Source organism: Paramacrobiotus metropolitanus, unplaced genomic scaffold (genome assembly GCF_019649055.1).
Source record: "Paramacrobiotus metropolitanus isolate TYO unplaced genomic scaffold, Prichtersi_v1.0 Parri_scaffold0000013, whole genome shotgun sequence".
Lineage (NCBI taxonomy): Eukaryota > Metazoa > Tardigrada > Eutardigrada > Parachela > Macrobiotidae > Paramacrobiotus > Paramacrobiotus metropolitanus.
This window is the reverse complement of record NW_026570233.1, coordinates 280,432-303,146: the sequence shown is the minus strand read 5'-3', so window position 1 is coordinate 303,146 and position 22,715 is coordinate 280,432. Positions and strand designations below refer to the sequence as shown.

Genomic DNA, 22,715 nt, shown 5'->3' with positions numbered 1-22,715 from the left:
ACAGATAACACAGAAATCGCAAAATAAATTTATCAGTGTAATCTATAACACCATAAATATGTACAGCAATACGGCAATGGCCATACATGCAATAATGTCAGCCAATAAATTCCTGTTTGGCCACGCCCACTGGACCATTGCCGATGAAAGTATTTTTTTAAGGGTTCCCCATACCTGTTGTGTCTTCAAACAAAAAATGAGATTTTTCTGAAGGGGGAGGTGGTGACCGAGCCCTGGTAAGCAACGTCGAGCTAATAGGCCTACGACCACATACATTGTTATTGTTAACGCAAAATTTTATTTTTTGCACATTACTGGGCAAATCTCGACCAAATCGTACTAGCATTTGTTAAAGCCGTAAGTTACTATTTTGCTTCGTTTTTAAGTCATTTTTGAGTCTATAATATAGCTTCTAAATGAAGAATTATGGATCGCTCGAAATTTTTGGCGTAAAATAACCTTAAAAATAAAATACAAATAAAAATAAAATAACCCTAAAAATTAAATACGAATAAAACAACAACTCACCAAACGGCTACCAATAAATGACTCATAACGACAACTACACCCGTATTCAGCTCGTTTATACTCGAATTTCGGGCATCGCTACCTGACCACATCCACTTTTTTGTCCCTGATCTAAGCGCTTAAATTAGAAGAGCAATTAGGCGCAATTAGGAGTTTCCACCGTCATATTCCAACCCAAAAATCGGCTTTAAAAATCCTTTGCACAAAAAGTTATAAGCTTTATAAAGAATTCAGCCGTGCACACAGTCAAATCCGGTGCCAACACCCGTGCACGCAGCCAACGCCCGTGTTTTCCAGCGCCCGCAGGCTCGCAGCATCGACCTAAACTTATTTGTACAATGTTTGACCGGAACATCGGATACTTGGCCTGATAGTGCCGACCTCAACAAAGAATTAGCCTCCAAATTTATTTACCTACGAGTATGCAATTATGCGTAACCACCACAACAATTTCCGACTTAAATCAACTTTATTTATGCGTTGTTTATCGTTCGATTTTTCAAACTCATGCGTGAGACGCCATCTGAAACATAGTTTAAGTTTGTGATCTCCATATATATTATACATACGACTTAGGTGATGTATACGAATATCAGTGCCTTTTTGGGGAAATTTGCCGGCGATATGGTGCGCAACCAAACCAAATTGATTGCTTATGCAGGCTAGTAAATTTTGCAAGCACAATATTAGTCGTACTGCTTTTCGATGCCAGGCAATACAGCTTTAACTGACCTTTTAGCAATAGTCAAAAAAGCTGCATCAGGGAAAACCCATCTATGTTGCCAAGCAGATAAAAACAATACCCGCTTTAATACTGCATCATGACACGTCAGCCGCCAGAAATTACCGATTTCGAACGAGTTTCGCGTGGCGTATAAAAGCACCTTGCCAGATCAAATAGTGGCAGAACATAATTTTAGCAATAAAACTTTTGCATCGCCGCACTTGTATCTAACAAACGCCTGGTGTGTTGCCTGTGGACTGCGGAGTGTTCCTTGGTATCTCAGTCCCGGATTTCGGTAAGCGGGATTGATCACTACTTAATACTCTGTAGGGATGAATGTTGAAATGCCGTTAGAAATTGTTCAAATTATTAACTGCGCTCAACGCCGCTCTCTACATTTCGCTTGTTCCTGTTCGCATTGGTAATGTAGTACTGAATAACTTTACGGTGGTTCAGTTTTTGACTATTTTTGCAAACCTCTTGCGTCTTAATGCGAAACCGGTAAATTTTGTTCGTTCTGTCTTAGAAACCTCTTTATCGCGAAAGTCCGGCATATCGGTACAGCATCAGCATTTTTTACCACATACCGTACAGCTAATGGTTGACGTCCGTTCGACACCGTTAATGAGCTTCAGTTTGCAGAATCATGGATAACAAAGCTGCGCGGGATAATCGTTCTAACCAGCTGAACCCAAATCACCAGCCAACGGGACCTGGGCGCCCTGCTGGCTACCACGGAGCTGGAGACAAAGCAGACCTGAGCAATCATGCCAAACAGCTCAATCCGAATAATTCTCTGTACAAAGGCGGAAATAACGGGCCGAAAAAGTGAATTCGCACACTAAAGCACTTCCAGTGGTGGATTTTCAGTCAGACGTTTTGATAAAACGTTTAATATGATGAATATCGAGTAATATTTTCTGACGCAGAAGAATCCCCCACAGCGGCTTTTTGTTTGTTTGATGAAATGCGGTAGTATATCTATCAGTGGTCTGGAATTGTTCCGATATCGGTAAAATTGTACGTGACATCGGTAAACAAAATTATGGTATTGTTTACCAGCTTTACAATTGAAAACAGGAAATAAATATAATGTGTGTGTGGTAGTTACGAATTACTATTACTAATTAAAAAAAATTTGCGTTTAGACAACAAAAAACAGAGTGAAAAGAAAACCATCTGCACATACTTTGTACTACACACTGCATACAGTATTGGAACGTTTAGAACCAATCGTGCTTTACAAACTCTAGTAGGTTGTTAGTGTATATACTGACAAGTTTCCAATTAAATTTACGAAAAGGTATAATTTCGCGTTGTCATTGGTCCTGTGGAGTCCACACCGGCCTGATTATCCCAAGAAATCATTACGTACGTAATGAATACTCCAGCTCCCTATAAGAAACGTATTCCCGATAATTCAGTGGCATAATGCCGCAATAATCTTTATCGTATTAAAAGTTATTAAGAAGTTAGTGTATTACCCCAAGTGCGAATTCATGGTTGATATTGATAATACCGATACTGAATCCCACGAATTCCTGGGCCATAATTCCCAGACGCAGAGCCATATCCTGTTTCTGGCTCCCAAAGGGCATGTTCAAAACACGCGCTGCCATTGACGGCTTTAACAGTTCAGCCTGTAAAATATCCAGAAAACTGCGTGCAGCCCTAATACAACCCACAACAAATTAATTGGTACCTTGTTGGAGAGTAGCAAGAACAACACGGTTCGCAGGATTACGAAGACGACCGTGCAAGCGAAATAAACGATGAAGCTCATAGCGGCCTGTATCAGATGGACACTCCACAGCAGCCAGGCGAAATCTTTACAGTACAAACAAAAAAGCCAAAACTTCAATTTATCGCGCAACTGCCCGATAAGGTCAGAGAGCAAACGATGTTCGGCTTCGTATTTTTCACCCGCTTCGGAATCCACTGCGTTATATTTTGCCGTAATATATTCGAAGCACAGAATCATCGAGACACTCAAAATGACCAGAAAAGATTGCGTCAGAATATTCACTACATCGGTTAACCGATTGGCTATATAGGCCAATTTATGGACAAACAGAATAAGTGGTTTAGTGCTAATCTTTATTCCCAGAAAAACGTCCGGACTGTAAAAAGTGGCAATCGTTCGTTCGAGGGACGGATACACGTAGACGCTGCTCAATAATAAAGCAAAAACGACGAATATTTTCAGTTTGCGATCGGAAGTCTGTGTTAAACACCGTTTGCTGATCGGCTCATAATCATTCAGCCATGTCTTTATACCGAAAACGCTTTTTGCTGTTCCAGCGGCTAAAAACGGTAGGAATGCACTGTAGACCATTTGACCGGTAAGTTTGACCAGTTCGCTGGATGTTTTGGGTTTTGTGCGGTAATCAATGACCAATAAATTTATGCCAGCGTGTAATGTCGTGCCAACGAAGATGGCAACGCCCCAAAAGGTCAACACGATGTCACCGATGTGATAGATAAATGGACGATTATTGCGTCGCTTAGGTAAAACCAATAAGCCGAAAACTCGCATCACAACCAAAAGGATACCAAAGAAGGTATTTACAAATGAAAACGTATTTAGCATTTTCATTTTTAAGTGTTACAGCATTTCACCGAAAATACAGTGCTCGCTCGTTGAGTTAGAGTTTTTGTCCTACTTAATTTAACTCCTAAATAAAATCTTGATGAGATAAACGATGCTACGAGGCGTTAAAAGTGCCGACGCACTTCTAACTGGAAGTGTAAATTCGAAACAGCAAACGAGGTGTCTTTTGCAATATTGCGCGCGTATATGCACGTCCAAGGTCAAGTTTCGGTGGTTTAGTCAGCAGATCGGGCCGGGTTATTTTTGGTTTAGGTTGTGTAACGAATCCCACCAATGGAAGGGATACAGTTTTCAATCAAATGGAATTTAAGTCTACAGGGCCGTTGCCATATTATATAAACTAGCAAATTAACAAGAGCTTCAGCGTACAATTTGATCCAGTCCTGATGTAATGCTCCGCTACATAATTAAACAATAAAAACTGTAAAAACGTACGTACTGTACTGTTCCCGGCATTGCGTAAACGTAATATTCCGCTACATACCTAATCAATAAAATAGCGTAGAGAATTACTGTTGCCTTAGAGAATTACTGTTTCCGGCATTGTGTAAACGTCGGGATGCTAATCCGACAAAAACGTTGGCGTAGTGTTAATTAACGTGAGGTTACCAGCGATTTTGATCATTTTGCGGCCAATCATACACTAGCGTTGTCAGAATACGCTTTTACAGATAAGGATATTTGAAGAATGCTTCACTACACTTTTACGTTAGAAAAAAATTTATTTTAATGATGCCCAACTTATTACAAGGTTTTAAAGTCAATCATTTTAGGTCAATATTTACAGAATGCAATCGGTGCAAAAAAAGTCAAAAGTTATCACACACGGAACTTTGATTACCATTTCCCTTAAAAATTTGAACTGTTAAAAACCGTACCGGAACGGATGGGTCAGCGCTGACCCTGGGTGTTTACAGCTAGAATTTTTATTGTTTTCCATATGTCAAAAAACGGTATGTGTAACCAGCTCAGTAGAAAATGTTTTGATTTCATTAAACTTTTTGAGTATTTTTTAAAGGGTAGAGCTGTTTTCGAACCAAGTTAATTTCTCACAAAAGCTATCAAAGTCTTCCTAGTTTTGTTGCCCTCTGCACAGTACAGAGAATGCAGCGGTGACTACAGCAGACGAAAGGACAGGCGCGTCGAAACGGCGCGCACACGGTATGGGCTAAAAATTTGTCCTAGATAAAACACATCACACCGTCGTGCCACTTATCGTTGTATTTTCTATCTATTATTTCTAATTACTTTCATCGCTGCAGTATATGCGAATTGCTGTTGAACATAAAAAAGTCGGATTTATGACCCCTATTGTCTTAAAAAAGCGCTAGTCACTTTCTCTTTGTTACGTTCCGTTCTGTTATCGCTTCCGTTTCGACATCCATGACGAAAAGTTGTTTTTAAGGGTAAGCAGATAATACAAAATTATAGCGCTGTATTCAGATGGAGAAGACTTCACTCTTTTCAGTTTACTACGTATCCCAAAATGAATTTCCGCTGGTAACCTTGCGTTAAATTAAAAACCATTAAAGCTTGAAAAAACGCCTTGTGGGTGTCGTATTTGGTTGTCGTACAGAGGCCTGTTGTTGAGGTAACCAACATTGAGTGTTAGTTTGTAATCGTTTTGGCTACTGAAACTGTTACGTGGATTTGTGACATTCTGTTTGCAATTTAATCTGTTGTTTGTTGTTGGCACAATTTTGCTGCTGTGACATTCTGGATCTCAACAAGATCCGATTAGCAGGGTTTCTGGTAATAAACATTTGACTTCATAATTTCCAGGATCAGGAGGATGCAGTTTCTAAGGTGTGGCTGTTGTGTCTTTTTGTTATTTAACCCATGAAAATTAATTACAGAAATTAAGTGATAAAACTCTTGAAAACCGAACTGACCTATCAAAACAACCACATAACGTTTAAATGCGAAGAAAAGATAAGTAAATGCTTCTCAAACATAGAAAGCAGTCTAATACAGCGAAATCTAAAAGCACACCAACATCATGACTTATTTTTCCTCAATGAGGACACATTTCCGTTATCCCTTCTCCCGGCATAAAGACGAAAAAACCCACATTTCGAGGAACCAAGGAAAAGCGATTAGACTTCTGAATATGTTATTTGTTTAACTGTATGAAATCATCGGTGCGCTGATAAAAACAAAACGGCTAATCAAGTACGCGTTAAAAATTCCATAATAAACTAACTGCGAGTCTGCGACCCTTCACGCTGCGCTCCGGCCGGTCTGCCGGTGAGCGCAATAGTGCATTTGCTTAGTTATCTTTAACTCTGTAACAGTTACTGATCCAAGATGTTGCTAGGCAGGGAACTTCGACGGACAGAAACACTCGGCATGGTCGTTGACTTGGGAATCAGCTGGGTCATCTGGGTCTGAGATGTCTGCTGAGAAGGACTGCCGTCGGAGTGCTTGAAACAGAAGAGTGTGCGGCGCAACCACTGTCGGCATTTCTTGGTAAAGCAGAGATGGACCAGCGGCGTGAAAGCGGTGGAGCTTTTGGCGGTGAAGGCCGCGGTGGCTTCCAGTTGGACAGGGAGAGTAGAGGGGTCAAAGAATGTCTCCCAGCTGGCCACAACGGCGTACGGCGCCCAGCAGACGATCATGCAGATCCCGACGGCAAGCGTCATCTGTGGAAATTTTAGCGCATATTGCAGGATTTGTCATAACCGTATTACGGCGCGGGGTTGTGATTAATGGGAAAGGTTATTAGAGATTATGATGACTGTGACGTCCCTGGGGACTACTGAAATCTGTAGCAATTAGTAACCGAAAAGTGCACGCGGATTTGAACAAATAAGACCAGTATTAACCTAGCTGATACTGACCAAGCCCGTGAGCTAATGCAGTTAAGCTTGCACTTAATTTCTGGAAGATACTTGATACATTCTTGGATTTTTGGATAGATCTTGTGACCGCGTATGCAGTTGTTTGCGTGGAGATTACATGTGTTCAAGCTTCCCTTAATCAGCCGGCAAAATGTCGTTAATTTACGGTATACCCACATTGTTTTCACAAAATGATTTCCCTGGATAAGGGCACCTTGAATCATGGGTGTCTTTGCAACGAAATATGGGGCGGAGTGTGTGACCTACCATGAGAGTGTCGTTCTGGACCTTGGTCCACTTTTTAGCAAAGTCCATGTTGACGTATCGGCGTTTCAGGGAACGCAGATGGCTGATGACACGGTAATAAAAAATCGCAGTGAGAGTCACCGGAATAACGAATCCCGTGATCATTAGAATTGTGATATAGAAGACCGATATCAGAGATTTCGTTGACCATTTAATTGTGCAGCTGGATCCATGTTTGCCGATTCCATATTCTCCCATACCGATAATCGGCAGCATGCAAAGGAGAAAGGACATCGCGCAGATGGCCGGGATAATTATCCAAACGATGCCGCACTGACATTTTGTGTTGCCCTGCCCCGCTCTGACCGTAGAAACTGCAGCAAGCAGTGAAAGGGATCAGATGAAACACACGTAGCACAGTGCAGAGCGGGAATATACTTACCAGTATGCTTCGCCGATACTGTACTGTAAAGCACGTATGCAATTCCTGGTAAATCGAAAATGGATGCAAGCCCGAGAAACATGGTAACAAAGGCATACCCAACGCATCCTAAAATATCAATGCTACGCAAATGATAATCGGAAAATAACTGAGAACTTATTGTTAGCCGACTTTTTGTTCCAGCCACTTAAATAAGTGGGCACTTTAACCGTTACGCTTTGCACGGTTTTTAGGCACCTTACAGTGGCCATATTTCACTCATGGTAGAGGGGCACTATATGTACTAGAAAAATGCACGTTGGCGTGCCTTAGCAGACCGGAGCGAAGCGGTTTCACAGCTTGGTCAAGAAGCTTTGTTGCATGGCCCGCCGACAAAAATTCATTGACATTTTTTGTAAATAATTCTCCTACAAACATGTGGGAAAAACAGAACACCGGACTAAACTTATTGCCACTGTTTTTCTTTCATTCTTTGAATTTTAGTTTTTTTCACTTTGTAGTTAAGCCGGTTTAGGGCAGTTGTTCCCAGAATTTGCCACAGATGACCCGGCAACAAATACAAATTAATCATTTTTAAGTTATCACCGTATGTGCCCAGCATCTTTTGCGAGTATTTTCAAGTAATTTCTTTATTTCAGACACTAAACCACGATTAAAGCGAAATTAAAACTACGACCAATCTTTTTAAAGCAGTTCAACCCAGGGTCTCTAAAGCACCTCCTCCATTAAAAATTCGTTTTCAGTTGATCCCAGGGTTGAAGTTAATTACTTTAGAAACCGTTTAGTTATCTCAAGCCCGCTTCAATAAATTTTACGCAAACAATGGAGTGTCTATTTGCCAGTCGGTTTTAACCAAGCACTGTGTGACCTTTTTAAATTATTGCAGGCATTGTTAAAGGGGGGCCGGGATCACCCCCAGTTACTTCCTACAACTGCCTCAACCAGGATTGGCATGGATTTTCATTATCTGTGCCAGGGTGCCCTTACTTGTCGAGCTTCTTCTACAAGTTGGGCACGATTTATTCGAATGCGACATTGGCAAAGGTTGCTATCTGAAGTGACCTATGTTCTTCGTTAGCGTTTTAAGCATACAGGAAACACCACGTTACTATCAACGGTGCTTCCCTAACAGACACAAGATAAGCAGTGCAAAACCGTTCTACAGTCTCTTGGCGTTATCCGGCTAGTCCGCGATAAAGTCATATTTGGGACTTCCGTAACGGACACAAGTGAAGCACTGCAAAACTACTGTATAGAGCCGTGACGCCAGTTGACCTATCTAGGATGACGTCATAGCTGGACTTCCGTAACGGACACAAGTGAAGCTAAGCATTGAAGCTGAATTAGGAAGACCTTCGCTTCGCTCCGGTCAATCAAAGGAATTAATAAGGCACGAGTACAATGCACATGATAGAATATTTGTACACAGTTTGCTTTCTTTGCGATAAAATCTATTTGGCGACGCCCAATTTGTGTCGCCAAATTTGTTTTGATTTTGACGTATTGCAAGTGTTGTGTGAGTATCTGTACTAGGTGATGGTTGTTAACCATATCGTTTGGACCTACTGGGTACTGGGTAGCATTCGAAAAAGCATTACCTCACGCTCTTCGAGAAAGTAGAAAACAATTATGCTACCGACATGACCATAATTCCAACAGTTTGTTGTGTTCGGTGTAAAATACCAGCTAGCGTTGTTTTAAATTGTGTACTGTACTGTGGCATGTATAAGTTGTGTTACTGTTACGTCATTGATAAAGTTCTAGTGTATAACAAAACAATCCGTTAATCTATAGAAAATTTATGTACAACATTTTTTTCGTAGAACATTTAAAAGAAGTATGCAAAACGACAGCTAGACTTGCGTAATATTGTGCAGTTAATGGTTTTAATTAATCGATCTGCGGTACCTGCATGTCCGAACATCCAGTAGTGGCTGATCAGCGAAACACCGACCATGGGATACGTAGTCAGTGCGAGCAGGCCATTGGAAACTGCCAAAAACCCCATCAAGATATCTAAGGGCAGGATATGACCTTTTTGCCTGGCGATTCCGATTAAAACTACCCCGTTAGCGTACAAGGACAGTACCCCTATAAAAATAACAAAACAATTTACTGACACAAATTGTTGCTTTTCGACGGGAGAACATTTCTATAGGCTTACAGATAAACAGCAGATAAGCGGCAACGCCAATATCCGCATTGGATGATAACTGAGATCCGGCGGTTATATCGATGTATCGCGTTGGTTTCAAGGTTGGAGATTCAGCTGGTTCCGTTGTTGAAGGAAGTATAGTCATAGTCGATTCCATATCTGCGCAGTTGGTCGTTTTACGTGTATAAAGACCATAATAAAATTTATGATAACCCTCGCATATGCCACACAGAATCATACCATGTACACATTGGTACTGTACTATTTAATTAATGTACCGATGGTTTTCCACGTTGATAAAGTAACAATACTTATCATAATCATAGTACATAACGTACATAACGCTTTATACAGGTACATAACGTCTTACCTGTAAGGCTTATGTCATACGAGTACAGAAAGCGAAGTATTTAACTGGAACACGGAAACAAAATTCTCCACAACTTGCGGACACAGCTTGGTGGTTGGACGAGTAGCAGGAAATGTTTGCGCTTGTACTAAGTAAGCTGAAAAGGAAAATTCATTAACAAGTGGCTCTACTCCAACGCATAAAGCACTTTCCAGATTATATACTATGTATATAATCTGGGAAGTACTCAGTGCACTAGTGTGGCTGCATTTTCTTGGTGCATTATGTATGAAGAATTAAACTATTATTACTGTTTATACTATTTAGTATCTAATGCAACACGTACATATTTAAATAATGCTGATCAATACAAATAAAAGCTAGAATTTAGAAGAGTAAGCGTTATAACTTTAATTAGCTATATAAGTCCAAAAGATAGTCTGAAGAAATGAAACAACTGAAAGGCTACACAAATGCTATAGAGGAGTTTACTGCAGCAAAAGCGCACCATAGTAACGGTCATCGTTTGACACTTCTGCTCCATGGATCGTCTTTAATACAATTTTTCCCCGCTAAGCCACACACTGTACTCCCACTTTTTTAATTAAACTGCCATGGCACACCTTCATTTCGGTCTCGGTGCTAAAAGGTATCTGCCGTCAGTAAAATGTCACATGGCCAATAAAAGTTTTCTAATTCTAAATGAATGGAATTAAAATTGACATTTTGCAGTAAATTCCTTCAAGCTGCTAAGTTACTGACGAATGACGATGGAACCACCGGGATTAAATCGAGATAATTGGAAGTGCCTAGTCGACGTTGCGGCTTATCCTATTTTAACGAGGAGTCGCAGATTGGTACTTCTATGGGATTTGAAAGTTACCGATATTTTTGCAGAACGCTTCTCGGGCAAACGTCATGGTTCTACAAAGTGTCGCAGAAAAAAAAATCAGAAGTTTGTCTGGCCGGTATATGGAGAGTAATATTAACATACACACCGTATGCGGTTTGTATGTTAAGCCAATTTTTACAGTGAATTCTCGCGTATAGTGGTGCCCTTGTTTCCGGACGAGCTTGTATTTGAAGCAATTAATGCATGGGAAACCTCTGACAAATTTTTTTTGAAAAAAATATCGCCAAAGATATGTGGAAAGTACGAGATCAGCATGTGATTTCTTCAAAAAATACTTATAGTTTTACAGAAATGTACAGTAAAGAAAAATTGGCGTATCTGTATAACTTACTACGTACAACGATTTAAATTTCTATGTTTATATAGTCTAACATTCTCCAGAATTTAATGCCGTATATAAAATGTATACCATCGACGCTGTGCAGACATGATTTCAGCTGAATAATTTAGCAAGAGTCCTAGGTAGCTATTTTAATATAAACCGCAAATACTGAGAAAGGTTTAGGTATCGAAAGTGTTCCATGTAAATCAGGGTATTAAATTATGACCTTGCTGCATACGTACTACGTTTCTAAAAAGTAACGATTCTGCGTAACTTACTCGCGCCGATGTGAATACTTCATCGTTTCCAGGAAGGCTTTTTGTGTGATTGGACACAGTCGGTGTATTTTCGATCAGTTAGTTAATTACACTTAATTCGCTTTTTCGATAATTTTGGATTAATCTTCCTGGGACTGACCCTGGAGAGGATGACGTCGATACAGTTAAAAATTCTCACAGGAAAGACGTACATTGTTATTTGTCGATATTCTGCAGCATCTATGTACGTTGTCGTCTCCGTGATTTTGTAAAGCGGCTTTTGCTGAAATATCTTCCGAGTTTACTTAGAATGAATCATCTGGTGGGATGCGCAGGCAGCTTATTGAAAAACAAGGCACACCCAGTGAATAGTGCAACTTCTGCGTCCCGCCGTGTTACTGTCTTATATGTGTAATTTTTTTTTAAAATCAGTAAGGCAAAAAACTTGAAACCCCCAAAAGCTAGCTGTACAATAAAGGAGACAGTGCAGTTTGGTTTTAAAGATGATAACTCCTTCAGCACATCACTGCGGGCGTGTTATAGCCGGTAGGAATATTGACGGGTTGATGCTTGATGACCTTCACTGAACGTCCATCTTCCTGCCGACTACGGCGTGCCCTTACTAACGGACAAATCTCCTTTCCATAACACAAAACAAATAAACCAGGGAACAATTTAAACTGGCGATCAAACTCGAAAGACCTCCAAGCCGCGTTAACAAATCCTTTGCAACCGCTGAATTGTATTTGTACCACATCTCTTACAAGTAATCCTAAAAGTTTGGCATAATTTGTAACTGCAATTTGTGTTAGTACGACAGTGCGTAACCTTTCGGTGAATCAGCCGGTCTGCTTGAAATCACTGCTAAAAGGATCATTTTATTTTTGGTGCACTGAAATGCATTACACCTAGCGCCTGAAAGTGAATTAGTGAATGTCTCGCTGTTAATAAACTACTCTTCTGGAGATTCTGTTGTTAAACGTTAGAAATGCTGCTGAGGCAATCAAGGCATCAGTCCAGTTCTCATTGCGGCACTACCATTTACCATGAACAACGGCTGACAGCCGTTGTTCACGGTAAATGTACCTATCCCTGTTGTTGCTGTATTGTGTTTCTGCGTAAATGGCGCCGCAGTGAGCAATCTGTTTACGCACTATCTCCTTTAACCTGTTCATATGTGACCTTGGTCTGCCGGCTTCGTCAAATGGTATTGCCGCGCATGAGTTCTGCAAATTGTCCTTGTAATAATTTTCTTGGCAAAAATCTTTTCATCGGCGCCGGCTACGCGGTGATGTTGGTAAGCATTGATCGGTTGATACCCATGAAATATTCGAATGGAGGAATCCGACAGAGTGGCTTCCGTCGTGATGTGGCTGCTGATAATCGCACTAACAACATCAAATTTGTGATGGAAAGGGTTGTGGAATTATCGGATGACCTTATCGTGTTGGTTGAGCTATGCCGGAACCCAACCAACTTATTAACTGACGATTAAGACTTTTGCATACGATATGGCACAGGGCTTACATACTTGCGTCAACATATCGCATTAGCATATCGCACATCGTTAAAATATCGTATAAAATGTAAATTTGTAGTGCCCTTTTCTATACATACACATTTGACTTTGCCAATAATTTGTAACGTTTTAGAGGATTAGACAGCTGCAATTGAAGCAGCTGGGAAAAAAATTTCGAAACATTAACGAAGAAAATAGAAAAACCGTAACACGACACTAACACATTTTATCGATATAATATGAACTTTCGGGCTTGTATTTCAGCTCTTTCAAAATAAGAGCATCCGCCTGCGGTACCAGGGAAACGGTTCCGGAAACCGAATCTATTAAGCAAAAGCCGCACCACCAAAAAGAGGATGTTCGGTCTATCTACGCTGCCGGCAGGCACTACGCGTTTTGATCTGCTCCATTTCGCCTTTGATTCGTGGAAGAAGTATGTTTAAATTACTTCAGTCAGTGTGCACATGTTCAGACTCGATAAAAAGAGAAATGATGTTTGCACCGTGTGTCACGTTGTTGTATCTTTCCCACCCATTCATTTATATAAAGTTCTAAACAGTAACCTCTGGATTGAGCCTAATTTGCGCCGGACGATTTAAATCGTCCTCCAACCACAAATTTGTGGTTGGAGGCTGAGTGAATGCTCGGTATAGAATACAAACCGACTGAAGATTTAAGGTCGAAAAACAGCTTGATTACGGGATTTTCAAGTCATGCGCTACATAACAATGCAGTTTCTTGTGTTGTTCCTTAAAAATTACCAGTTGTCTGCAATGTCCACAAAGTAAACGGATTCGTACGATCACAAATCAGTGCAACTGATGGACAATGAATAAAATGGCTGAAAACCTGCGCAAGCGTTTATGAATGTGTACTGAGTTTTGCTGAATAAAATGAAAATCTTTCCGTCTTAAAAAATCACTGCTTACTGACCGCGTGACTTTCTCTCTGTAAAGCATCGCATGAAACTACAAAATATGCCGTCTAATACAGAAAGGCATACTTCTAGCCGAATTGTATTTGACCAGCAGTAGCGCTGCCGTAGTCGAAATATGATCCCGAAACTTGATACACGACACAAGAAGTCACTGAATGAGATCGATGTGAAATGGCTCAGAAGATCAAAGTGTTATGGCTAATACCAGAAGTCAGTAATCGTACCTCACGCTATGATATATAGATATAGTATTTATACGCATCTGCATTATTCCAGATTGGTACGAACGTATACGTTTGTTAAGAAGTTTCGAAAGCGCTGGGTCTTTCTTTTCCATTTAAAGACAAGACTGTCCTTACGTTTATCGTTCACTACAGTTTTGATCGAATACGAAAACCCACATTTGACGCTATTCGTAAAGGGCACCCAACATTAGAAAACGTCTACCAACATTGTTCAGTTTCTTGTTCCACGAAACGGTTTGCTTACCTTCGAATCCCTCTATTCGTTTCATGCTGTAATGCGTTGTGTCTAACGTACAAAAATGAATCTCTCTTTGCTAACGAATCTCTCAATTGGTGATTCTGTTTTCAGCAGCCCAAATGCGACGATTGCAGCATCGATCCCGTACCCACTAGTAACTGTGGTGTCCGTTATATGCATTGCTACTGTTGCCTACAACATTCTGTTTATCTGCGCTTTCATGAACGACGCCGCAGTCCGCAATCCATTCACGTACTACCTCCTTAACGTGTCCGTGTGTGACCTTGGTTTAGCCACGTTTAGTATGTCCGGTTTCGTCTGGTTCACCGTGTCACCGAGGTCGAGTGCGGCATATTGCCCATATTACAATTTTCTCGACAAACACCTCTTCATCGGTGCCGGCTGTGCAGTGATGCTGGTCAGCACTGACCGGTTGCTATCCATGTTCGCACCGGTTTACTACAGAAATATCCGATCAGTGAAATCTACTTGCGTAACTTGTGCGGTGATGTGGCTACTGATCGCCACGCTAACGACGCCGTACGTTGTAATGGATGCGATATGGTACAATCCAATGACCCTGCCGTGCTCGATGAATTATGGAGCTCAGCACACTTACTCGCTGGTTATGGAGTTTGTAGCGTACGACATGCCTCCAGTCTTCGTTTTGTGCTCCTATGTTATTATCTTTACGAAATTATTTCGGCGTATGTTGCGTACCCTGAGAAAGCGAGTATTTCCTAATGCAAGCACATCATACGCCTTCAGTAAGTACGAAGATGATTGCAATACTATCTCCTGATTCCAACCTGTAATGGCCTTTTCATCAAAGTACACTCCAGTTTGTAAAATGATACATATCGGCAAAAAAGTTAAACTTTACAAGTTCGAATCAACTCAGGAAAGCTTACTGAATAAGTAACAACAACTTATGTAAATTAGGTAAGCAAAAAATAGCGAGAGTGTCAAGTTTTTGTTGCAATTTTAGCTCTTTCAAAACAAGAAACGTCCGCACACGGTACCATGGAAATGGTTCCTGAAAATGGAGCTACCAAACCCACTAAGTCCAAGCCACATCATAGCGAAAGAAAAATGTTCTCCCTCTTTGCACTGTTGGCACTATGCGTCCTAGTCTGCTTCATTCCGCCGATGATTTACTATTTGATCGTGGAATTCACGGATTATTGGAACGACACCTTGTACCAAATCTCCATCGGTTTAATGTACATCAGCTGCGTATTCAATCCATTCATTTATCATTCTAGCCTACCGGAAGTCCAGAAAGCCATAAAAAGATTACTAGTATTTCAGTGAACATGAAACTACCTTAAATGCACGATTTGCAATACTGCTATTGCTTACAGATATCAAGGCATCTTTGCGGACTACCTTACCGGACATTTTTGCACTATACTGTAACTGTTTTTGAAACACGCACGTGTTACAAAATTCTGTAGACGTTCTGCTTTACGATGCAGATTTTGTGTCAGCTGCACCGATCGAAATGTAGCACATAAAACATTTCAAAAGCTTTACACAGCCGGAAAACGGTATTCAAATTACATGTTACGAAAACAGGATGTCCTTGTGCGGCATTCGTGGGACGCGTATCATTTGGACACTATACTAGCAAAAGAAGGTTTTCGCTTATGACCATGAACTGGACATAGAAAGTCACCGGCTCTTTTCATACAAGAGGTAACGTGTTTTCTTCGAACGGCTCAGGCGAATATGACTTCCGCTGTTCTTAAAAAAGGGTATTTTATCCTTATGATGCATTGTCTTGAGCAAAATATTAGGCAGACGATTGGGAAGCAGTTACTTGAAACTGGATGGTTTAAACTTTAAACAGCGATAATTAAGCAGCGTTTTGGTTGTGCAGTTAGGGCTGCGTTTGTGCTTGTGCTTTAGGACCAGTTCTATAAAGTTCTATAAAACTTAATAAGCTGTAATACACACCAGCCTTGATCTAAGAAATCACATCGTACGCTTGGAATAAGGCGCATGGATTTAATGCGCTAATTATTATTGTCCGGTTAGAGTAGCAAAACAAGAGTTTTTGCACTATCGAGACGAAATTGACCGATTCAACAACCATAGACAACTTTCGACCCGTAGCGTAGAGTTCCTCACGAAACTCGTCCAGTTAACGGATATGAATATGCGCTATAAAAATAGTATGTCGCCAGTTGTATCCATCAAATGTATTCAAAATGTATCAGATGTATGGAAAACCAAGATATCACGAACTACCCAGAAATTTCACTGCTTATGTATGATGTGATTGCTTTGGATGTGGTACATACGCGCCTGTCGGTTTCCGTCAGTCAATCGTTAATTGGTTGTTAACGGTTGTTGTTAACTGTGGTCCGTGAATTAGACTATCTCGCATTTGAACTGGAGGCGGAAAGCCACGAATCCTCTGTACCTGACGTTGTCATTGGCAAAACCCGACCAGTTCTATAACCCGTGTAGAGCTGCGCTGAGAACTACGCTGGTTCCACAAGCGTTATCCTGGCAAAATTTTTTGCGACGAGAACTTTTCACAGTAAATCACCGCACAAATGACGAGCCTTTGTTTTGTGCTGCACAAAATGCACCGAAAAAACCTGCGCCTGCATGGGTGTGACCTTATACCGATCGGCGCTATTACGTACTACTGTACGTCTGTAATAAGACCTATCTGCACAGCAGCCTTACGGTGTTCTTTTCGCGGTTGATCTCAGATAATTGGCAGCTCCTGGTCGTTTTAGCGGTCATGTTCAGCAACCAAGACCGAATAATTATAAAACCATTCATACAACTGTCTTCGGGCCGGAAGGAAAATTGTGTTACTAGTCGAGGAGCACGGCAGTGCCGAACATGTATGGTACAAAGAGCGCTTAGATAAAGAACATACCGCAGACACCGGATAATGCGATCCCGTGAATGTTTGTCTCATTTTGCAGTGTACAATCTGATCTGCAGGTGTTTTCCAGATTTTGCCTTTCCGATGATTACCGATATAAACTGCTTGTTTGCTTTCTAGTTGGGCGAACCTTCCTAATAATAAAAAATAAGATAATTTTGCAGTAGCGCGGACTATGCTTGCAGCCTGGCATACCCAGCTTACGCTTTCCCGACACGGAAAATCGCACCATTACCGGCTTGTTGCTTTCGGTTCACAGTTCGCACTTTAACTTTCAGTTTCCCCCAGAAAGTGCACCGACTGTTTGTTCTTTGACATGTACTGTAGACCTGGGCGTCGATTGCTGATAGAGCGGGATGTACTTTAGTACAATTTACTCCAACCAGTGTATTTAATTACGAATGTAAAGATATGCTTGCTTGATTGGGCCATTTTCTGTCATAATATTAATAAATACAGATAAACTACAGTCCATACACTACCCTTAGCGGATTTGGCTGCACTCCGGAAGAACACAAAATTTAAAAGCAAACTGATATATGTGTCTTCAGATCACATGCGACCGAAAGACGAGTTTCGCATAAACGGTAACAAAGTTATAAATTCATAATCGGTTTATATATTGTAAAAAATGGAACGCAGTACAACACAGGCCTCTGGGCAGTCAGTATCACACAGAAGCACGCAGGGAAACGTGGGTGCCAGATTCATGCAGCCGTCCGGAATCGATTGATTAGCAGAAGAAAACATGCATTAATTGTCTCTTTAGGGAATGATTATTTTATTTTGATGGATGGTATCGACGCAGGAAATATTAATTTTAAAGTAGCAATATTAATGTAGGGATGTCTTGTTGCGTCAACACTCCCGTTTTCTTACAAAATCCCCTACCAGTACCGAATCCCATCAAATTTTTGCCCCGAAATCCTACGTAAAACTTTTACCGTTATTCTTATAAATAAAGTTTCAAAAGTTTACGTTTTAATTTCTTCTTGGTGTTTGACAAAATCGTATATAAAAATAAGAAATAGTAACTTAGTATCGGTACGTAATATTGGTCGAAACTTATCGAAGTAGCAACGACAGTCGACATAATATTATGGGTGGTCAAAATCTCTGTGTATTCTTTACGCGGCAGTTTGCGCGGCAGTTGGGTAAAAAGCGTGAGTCAACGGCGCGTAAACAAGCAAACGTGCTCATTCGTAAACAAGAATTTTGGGATGGGTTATCAGCTTACTCTTCCATAAGCGTTGCGCTTCGATATCGAAGCGCAACCATTACTTACCCAGACTTACACACATATGTCAGCCAGCAGAACTCTTTGCTTTAAACGTCTTGCCAACAACTGTGTACACCAGATTTGTATAATATTATATATTATGGACTGATATGTCGCTTGTTTAATTAATTACGGAATTACCAGTATATTATAATAGAGCACATATAACACGTCGGGTGTACCGTAAAGCTGTCCCGGCGCTAATTCCAAATTTCCTTGACACCATACCCACACCGTGCCATACCTTTGGAGGCAGCATTAGTGCTGAAACGGTGCAAAGCGACAACGAGCTGCTCTTGCTTGTGGATTGTCAGATACGGTATTAAATATGGAGTGATTTTCGATTAAAGATGCAATTTTAAAAAAAGAACCTCTGGACATTCGCAGTTCCTGGCGCAAACTGTCATCGTCTAAAGCCGGTAAAACATGTTCCAAAAAAACCTGCTTTTAGGAATTTTTTGCCGGCTTAAATACCGACGGCTTTGAAGACACACTTTAAATTTCAACATGAGCTCAACATCCCCGTCTTCTGATTCAAGCGGAATATCAGAATCACTATCGCTGATGCTGTAGGAATCGCTTTCTAATAAGGCTTACTCCGATTCATCACTGATTAACTCTTCGATCTTTAAACTGATAATCCTTTGTCGCATAAATTAAGAAATTTTTGCCGTTTAGATGGTGGGGCCATTGCAGAAATCACAACAGTTACAAGTTTATACACGTGTAATTAATTTTTGAACTCCTCGCAGATAAAGAACACCTGCATTATGGCTGGCGCAGCGATGTCTTGCTTATGCCGTCGCATGATGCAGGCTAGCTCGTGTGGCGCCGCATTTGGAATTAAACGTAACTGTGTTGTTTCCACTTCGGTGGTCAGTTTCCTTCCTGGCACGCAAACATACTCGTCTTATCATTTGTTGACAGTTTTTTGGCTGATTCATCGGGTTGGTTTTACTTGTTCTGGCCTTTACCCGACACGCATCGATTACACAGAAGATTTTGACCACCCATATTATACCTGTATGTACCGTGTATCGTACTACAGTGCCGTCATAGATAAAATTTGCTTTGCCTGTTACAATGACTTCTGTGCTACAATGCCGTTCACAGATATTTGCTCGATATTCTCCTTCAAAACAAAGTCGTCAGCATAAATCGGAAATAGTTACAGCTAAATTCAGACAAGGTGCTCTAGTCTACGGTTCAATTTTCCGTCAGGCCTGCACACTGTTGCAGGACCTATACACTATAATAAAAACAGAAAGTGAGACTTTCTGTATAAGAGTGTATACGGCTTGTTTCTTGCACGGTCTATGGGGAAATCTGTAACCAAAATGTTACACCCCTGTGATTGGCACAAGTTAGGGGTGTGGTTTACGGTATGCCAGTTAATACGGGCATACTGCATAGTCAGCATAGCTGTCGCTAGAATGTGGTTGGGCTAATAGCCTAATAATTATAGAAGTATTCCATATGGTTTGTATCCAGTTCCCGTTTATCCCGATTATTTCCCTTTCCCATCCAGGCCTGACGGAGCTATTTCCGTAGGAAATGTCACTTTAGTGTTTTCAGTACAATGCAACGTATCTGTAAATAGATACTACTGTACTGTCTGTACACAATCCTTCTATGAGTTGATCTGTATGTGAATGCGTTTAAAAGACCACACATGCCGGGTACAAAGAAAGGTTGAAAACCTATCGTTCTACGCTTCAACAATTTCCGCTCTGTTGTAGAGCGGCAATGCTTCAACGATCTTCGATCTTTACATGTATATGAATTATGCCTAACTCCACCTATGCAGGGACATATGGATAATTTCACCAGGCTCCGTGATGTTCACGTGAGCGCACACCAGAGCAGCAGCAATCTGGAGGTATCTGTTTGTGCATGACCAATGCGCACGGGAGGAGGCCGATGCAACCACTTATATGCGCTAGTTAGTTCTGGCTTCCCATAGCGACGGGTTTCTGCAGGAAACGTGTTCCATTAAAAGCACCGACCAACGTAGAGGCTTATCGATTGCGACATTCTGTACGACTTTTCGCGACGTTGCATTGGACTTGTTGCTCACAATTTCCTGTGGTACAGGAGAAAAAGCTACGCATATAAGCTGATTATCCCTTAAAAGCCAATGCTAATTGCCTAAATGTCGATGCAGTTCCGTAATCAAGAGCGCGGAGTTTAGAAAGTTGTTACTGCTCTAATGTACACCTGCAGATAATTGTTTTTAATGACACTGCAATTTGAAACTACGTAATAAAATTCAACCATGAACGGTTCATTGAATGTGAACCAATCGACAGTGACCTTTCAAAACTTCGCAAAATCTACAGACAGCTCCACGCCATACGCATTTGTCACCGTCGTACTGATTATCTGCATCAGCACCATTGGATACAACTTTCTTTTCATCGCTGCATTTGTGAAAGACGCCACAGTGCGGAATCCGTTTACGTTTTACTTACTGAACGTCTCCATTTGCGATTGTGGCTTAGCCATCTTCAGCATGACCGGATTTGTGTGGTTTACGCTGTCTCCGAAAGCCAGTGCGGCGTATTGTCCATACTACAACTTTCTAGACAAGCACCTTTTAATTGGCACGGGCTATTCGGTAATGTTGGTTAGTATTGACAGGCTGCTGTCACTTTTTGCACCAGTTTTTTATCGGAATATTCGCTCAGTTAAAACCACTTGCCTAACGTGTGCTGGAATGTGGCTGTTCATTTTACTCCTGGTCACACCGTACATTGTCATGGATTCCCTCTGGTACAACGAGATGAAGTTACCATGCTCCATCAATTATTATGCACAGCACACCTACTCACTGACGCTGGAGTTTTTGGCCTATGATTTTCCGCCAATTTTTGTTTTACTTAGCTATATAGTGATATTCGCTAAGATTTTCCAGCGTTCACTTCGTTCCCTGAGGAAGCGAGTTTTACCTGTTGGAGGAATGACAATCACCTTCAGTAAGTTCTATGCAAAAATTGTTTTATTACAATATTATTTCAGCTTTGTTTAATGAGACTTCTTTAGCAACATCTTTAGCAACATCTTTTTTGATAAGCATTCTGTGAAACCGTTCGATCAATCGGAATCAGTTAAATTTTTGCTGTTTGCTCAGTTAAAAAATGCCGTCGAAGACTACTGTGGTTTCGTTAGTTTGTGTGCACGTGATGGTTTTCTGTGCAGGTTTTAGGAAAATGTTTTGAAAATCTGAGCTTTTGTTATGAAATTCCGCGCTGATCATACGCATTAGTGATTTGTAATATCGTGCATTTCCTGATATTTTCAGCTCTTGCAACGCAACATAATTCATCAACGGCCGGAAGTAATGACATCGTGCCGCTTCCTGTGAATGCGAATAGCCTCAAGAAGCCGGCACTCCCTGTCAACACATCCTCTACACAGACTACCGAAAGCAAAATGTACAAACTTTTTGCCCTACTGGCGCTCTGCGTTCTGATTTGCTTTATCCCGGCAATGATCTACTATCTAGCGGTAGATTTTAATGATTACTGGAACGATACCCTGTTCGCTGTCGTCACCTGCCTTCAGTACGGGAGTTGTGCCCTTAATCCGCTAATCTATCATTCCAGCTTACCGGGAATTCAAAGAGCCATTAAGAATATCTTCGTTAAAAAAAGCCCCAACTAATTAAGAAGTTGCAGAATGGAGCCACATGGGGCCCTTTTTAAACCCCTTCACTGAAACATTCGCTATGGTGTCATCCAAAAATAATGACATCAAAATGTGTATAATCTTTTGTACGTAATAATGTTTAATGCTTTTTCTCACTGAAACATTCGCTATGGTGTCATCCAAAAATAATGACATCAAAATGTGTATAATCTTTCGTACGTAATAATGTTTAATGCTTTTTCTATGGCTTCTCTCTTCTCTGTGCACCAATTATGCATTTTCCTAATTTGTCACATTTTTATGACTCGAGGTATTCCTCGAGTCAAGTTAGTCAGTTACTGTACGGGTACTGCAGTGTAGTAATTGTATTGTACCTTGTGATACAATACCAATGTTTAACGAACAAAACAACAACTGATGCATGATTATTTATTACAAACTGCTAATGGCTAATTAATGGTTATATGATGATTTGCGTAGGTTTGTAGTAAATAGTTTCCATATTTCTAAGGTGACTGATCATGATTCGAGCTTCACATATGCATTGTAATTTG

General features: G+C 40.8%; 2 protein-coding genes across 2 annotated transcripts; one reads left to right on the top strand and one right to left on the bottom strand.

Moving 5' to 3' along the window:
- Positions 1-5,688: 5,688 nt before the first annotated feature.
- Positions 5,689-10,328, bottom strand: LOC129584372 (visual pigment-like receptor peropsin). Its single transcript, XM_055476530.1, has 7 exons — positions 10,242-10,328; positions 9,917-10,052; positions 9,556-9,705; positions 9,300-9,482; positions 7,392-7,499; positions 6,971-7,323; positions 5,689-6,505 (listed from the first exon to the last, which is right to left on the bottom strand). Exons 3-7 carry the CDS (start codon positions 9,701-9,703, stop codon positions 6,158-6,160), a joined length of 1,140 nt encoding a protein of 379 aa, XP_055332505.1. The 5' UTR covers positions 9,704-9,705; positions 9,917-10,052; positions 10,242-10,328; the 3' UTR covers positions 5,689-6,157.
- Positions 10,329-21,286: 10,958 nt separating this feature from the next.
- Positions 21,287-22,210, top strand: LOC129584452 (uncharacterized). The gene is made up of 2 exons (XM_055476618.1): positions 21,287-21,488; positions 21,815-22,210. Exons 1-2 carry the CDS (start codon positions 21,296-21,298, stop codon positions 22,174-22,176), a joined length of 555 nt encoding a protein of 184 aa, XP_055332593.1. The 5' UTR covers positions 21,287-21,295; the 3' UTR covers positions 22,177-22,210.
- Positions 22,211-22,715: the final 505 nt, after the last annotated feature.

Coding starts and splice junctions, on each gene's coding strand:
- LOC129584372 (XM_055476530.1), bottom strand. CDS start 9,703: ATGGAATCGACTATGACTATACTTCCTTCAACAACGGAACCAGCTGAA. Junction 7,324..7,391: donor AGTATCGGCGAAGCATACTG/GTAAGTATATTC, acceptor TGCTTGCTGCAG/TTTCTACGGTCAGAGCGGGG. Junction 6,506..6,970: donor TCCAGAACGACACTCTCATG/GTAGGTCACACA, acceptor AAATTTCCACAG/ATGACGCTTGCCGTCGGGAT.
- LOC129584452 (XM_055476618.1), top strand. CDS start 21,296: ATGAAGTTACCATGCTCCATCAATTATTATGCACAGCACACCTACTCA. Junction 21,489..21,814: donor AGGAATGACAATCACCTTCA/GTAAGTTCTATG, acceptor TGATATTTTCAG/CTCTTGCAACGCAACATAAT.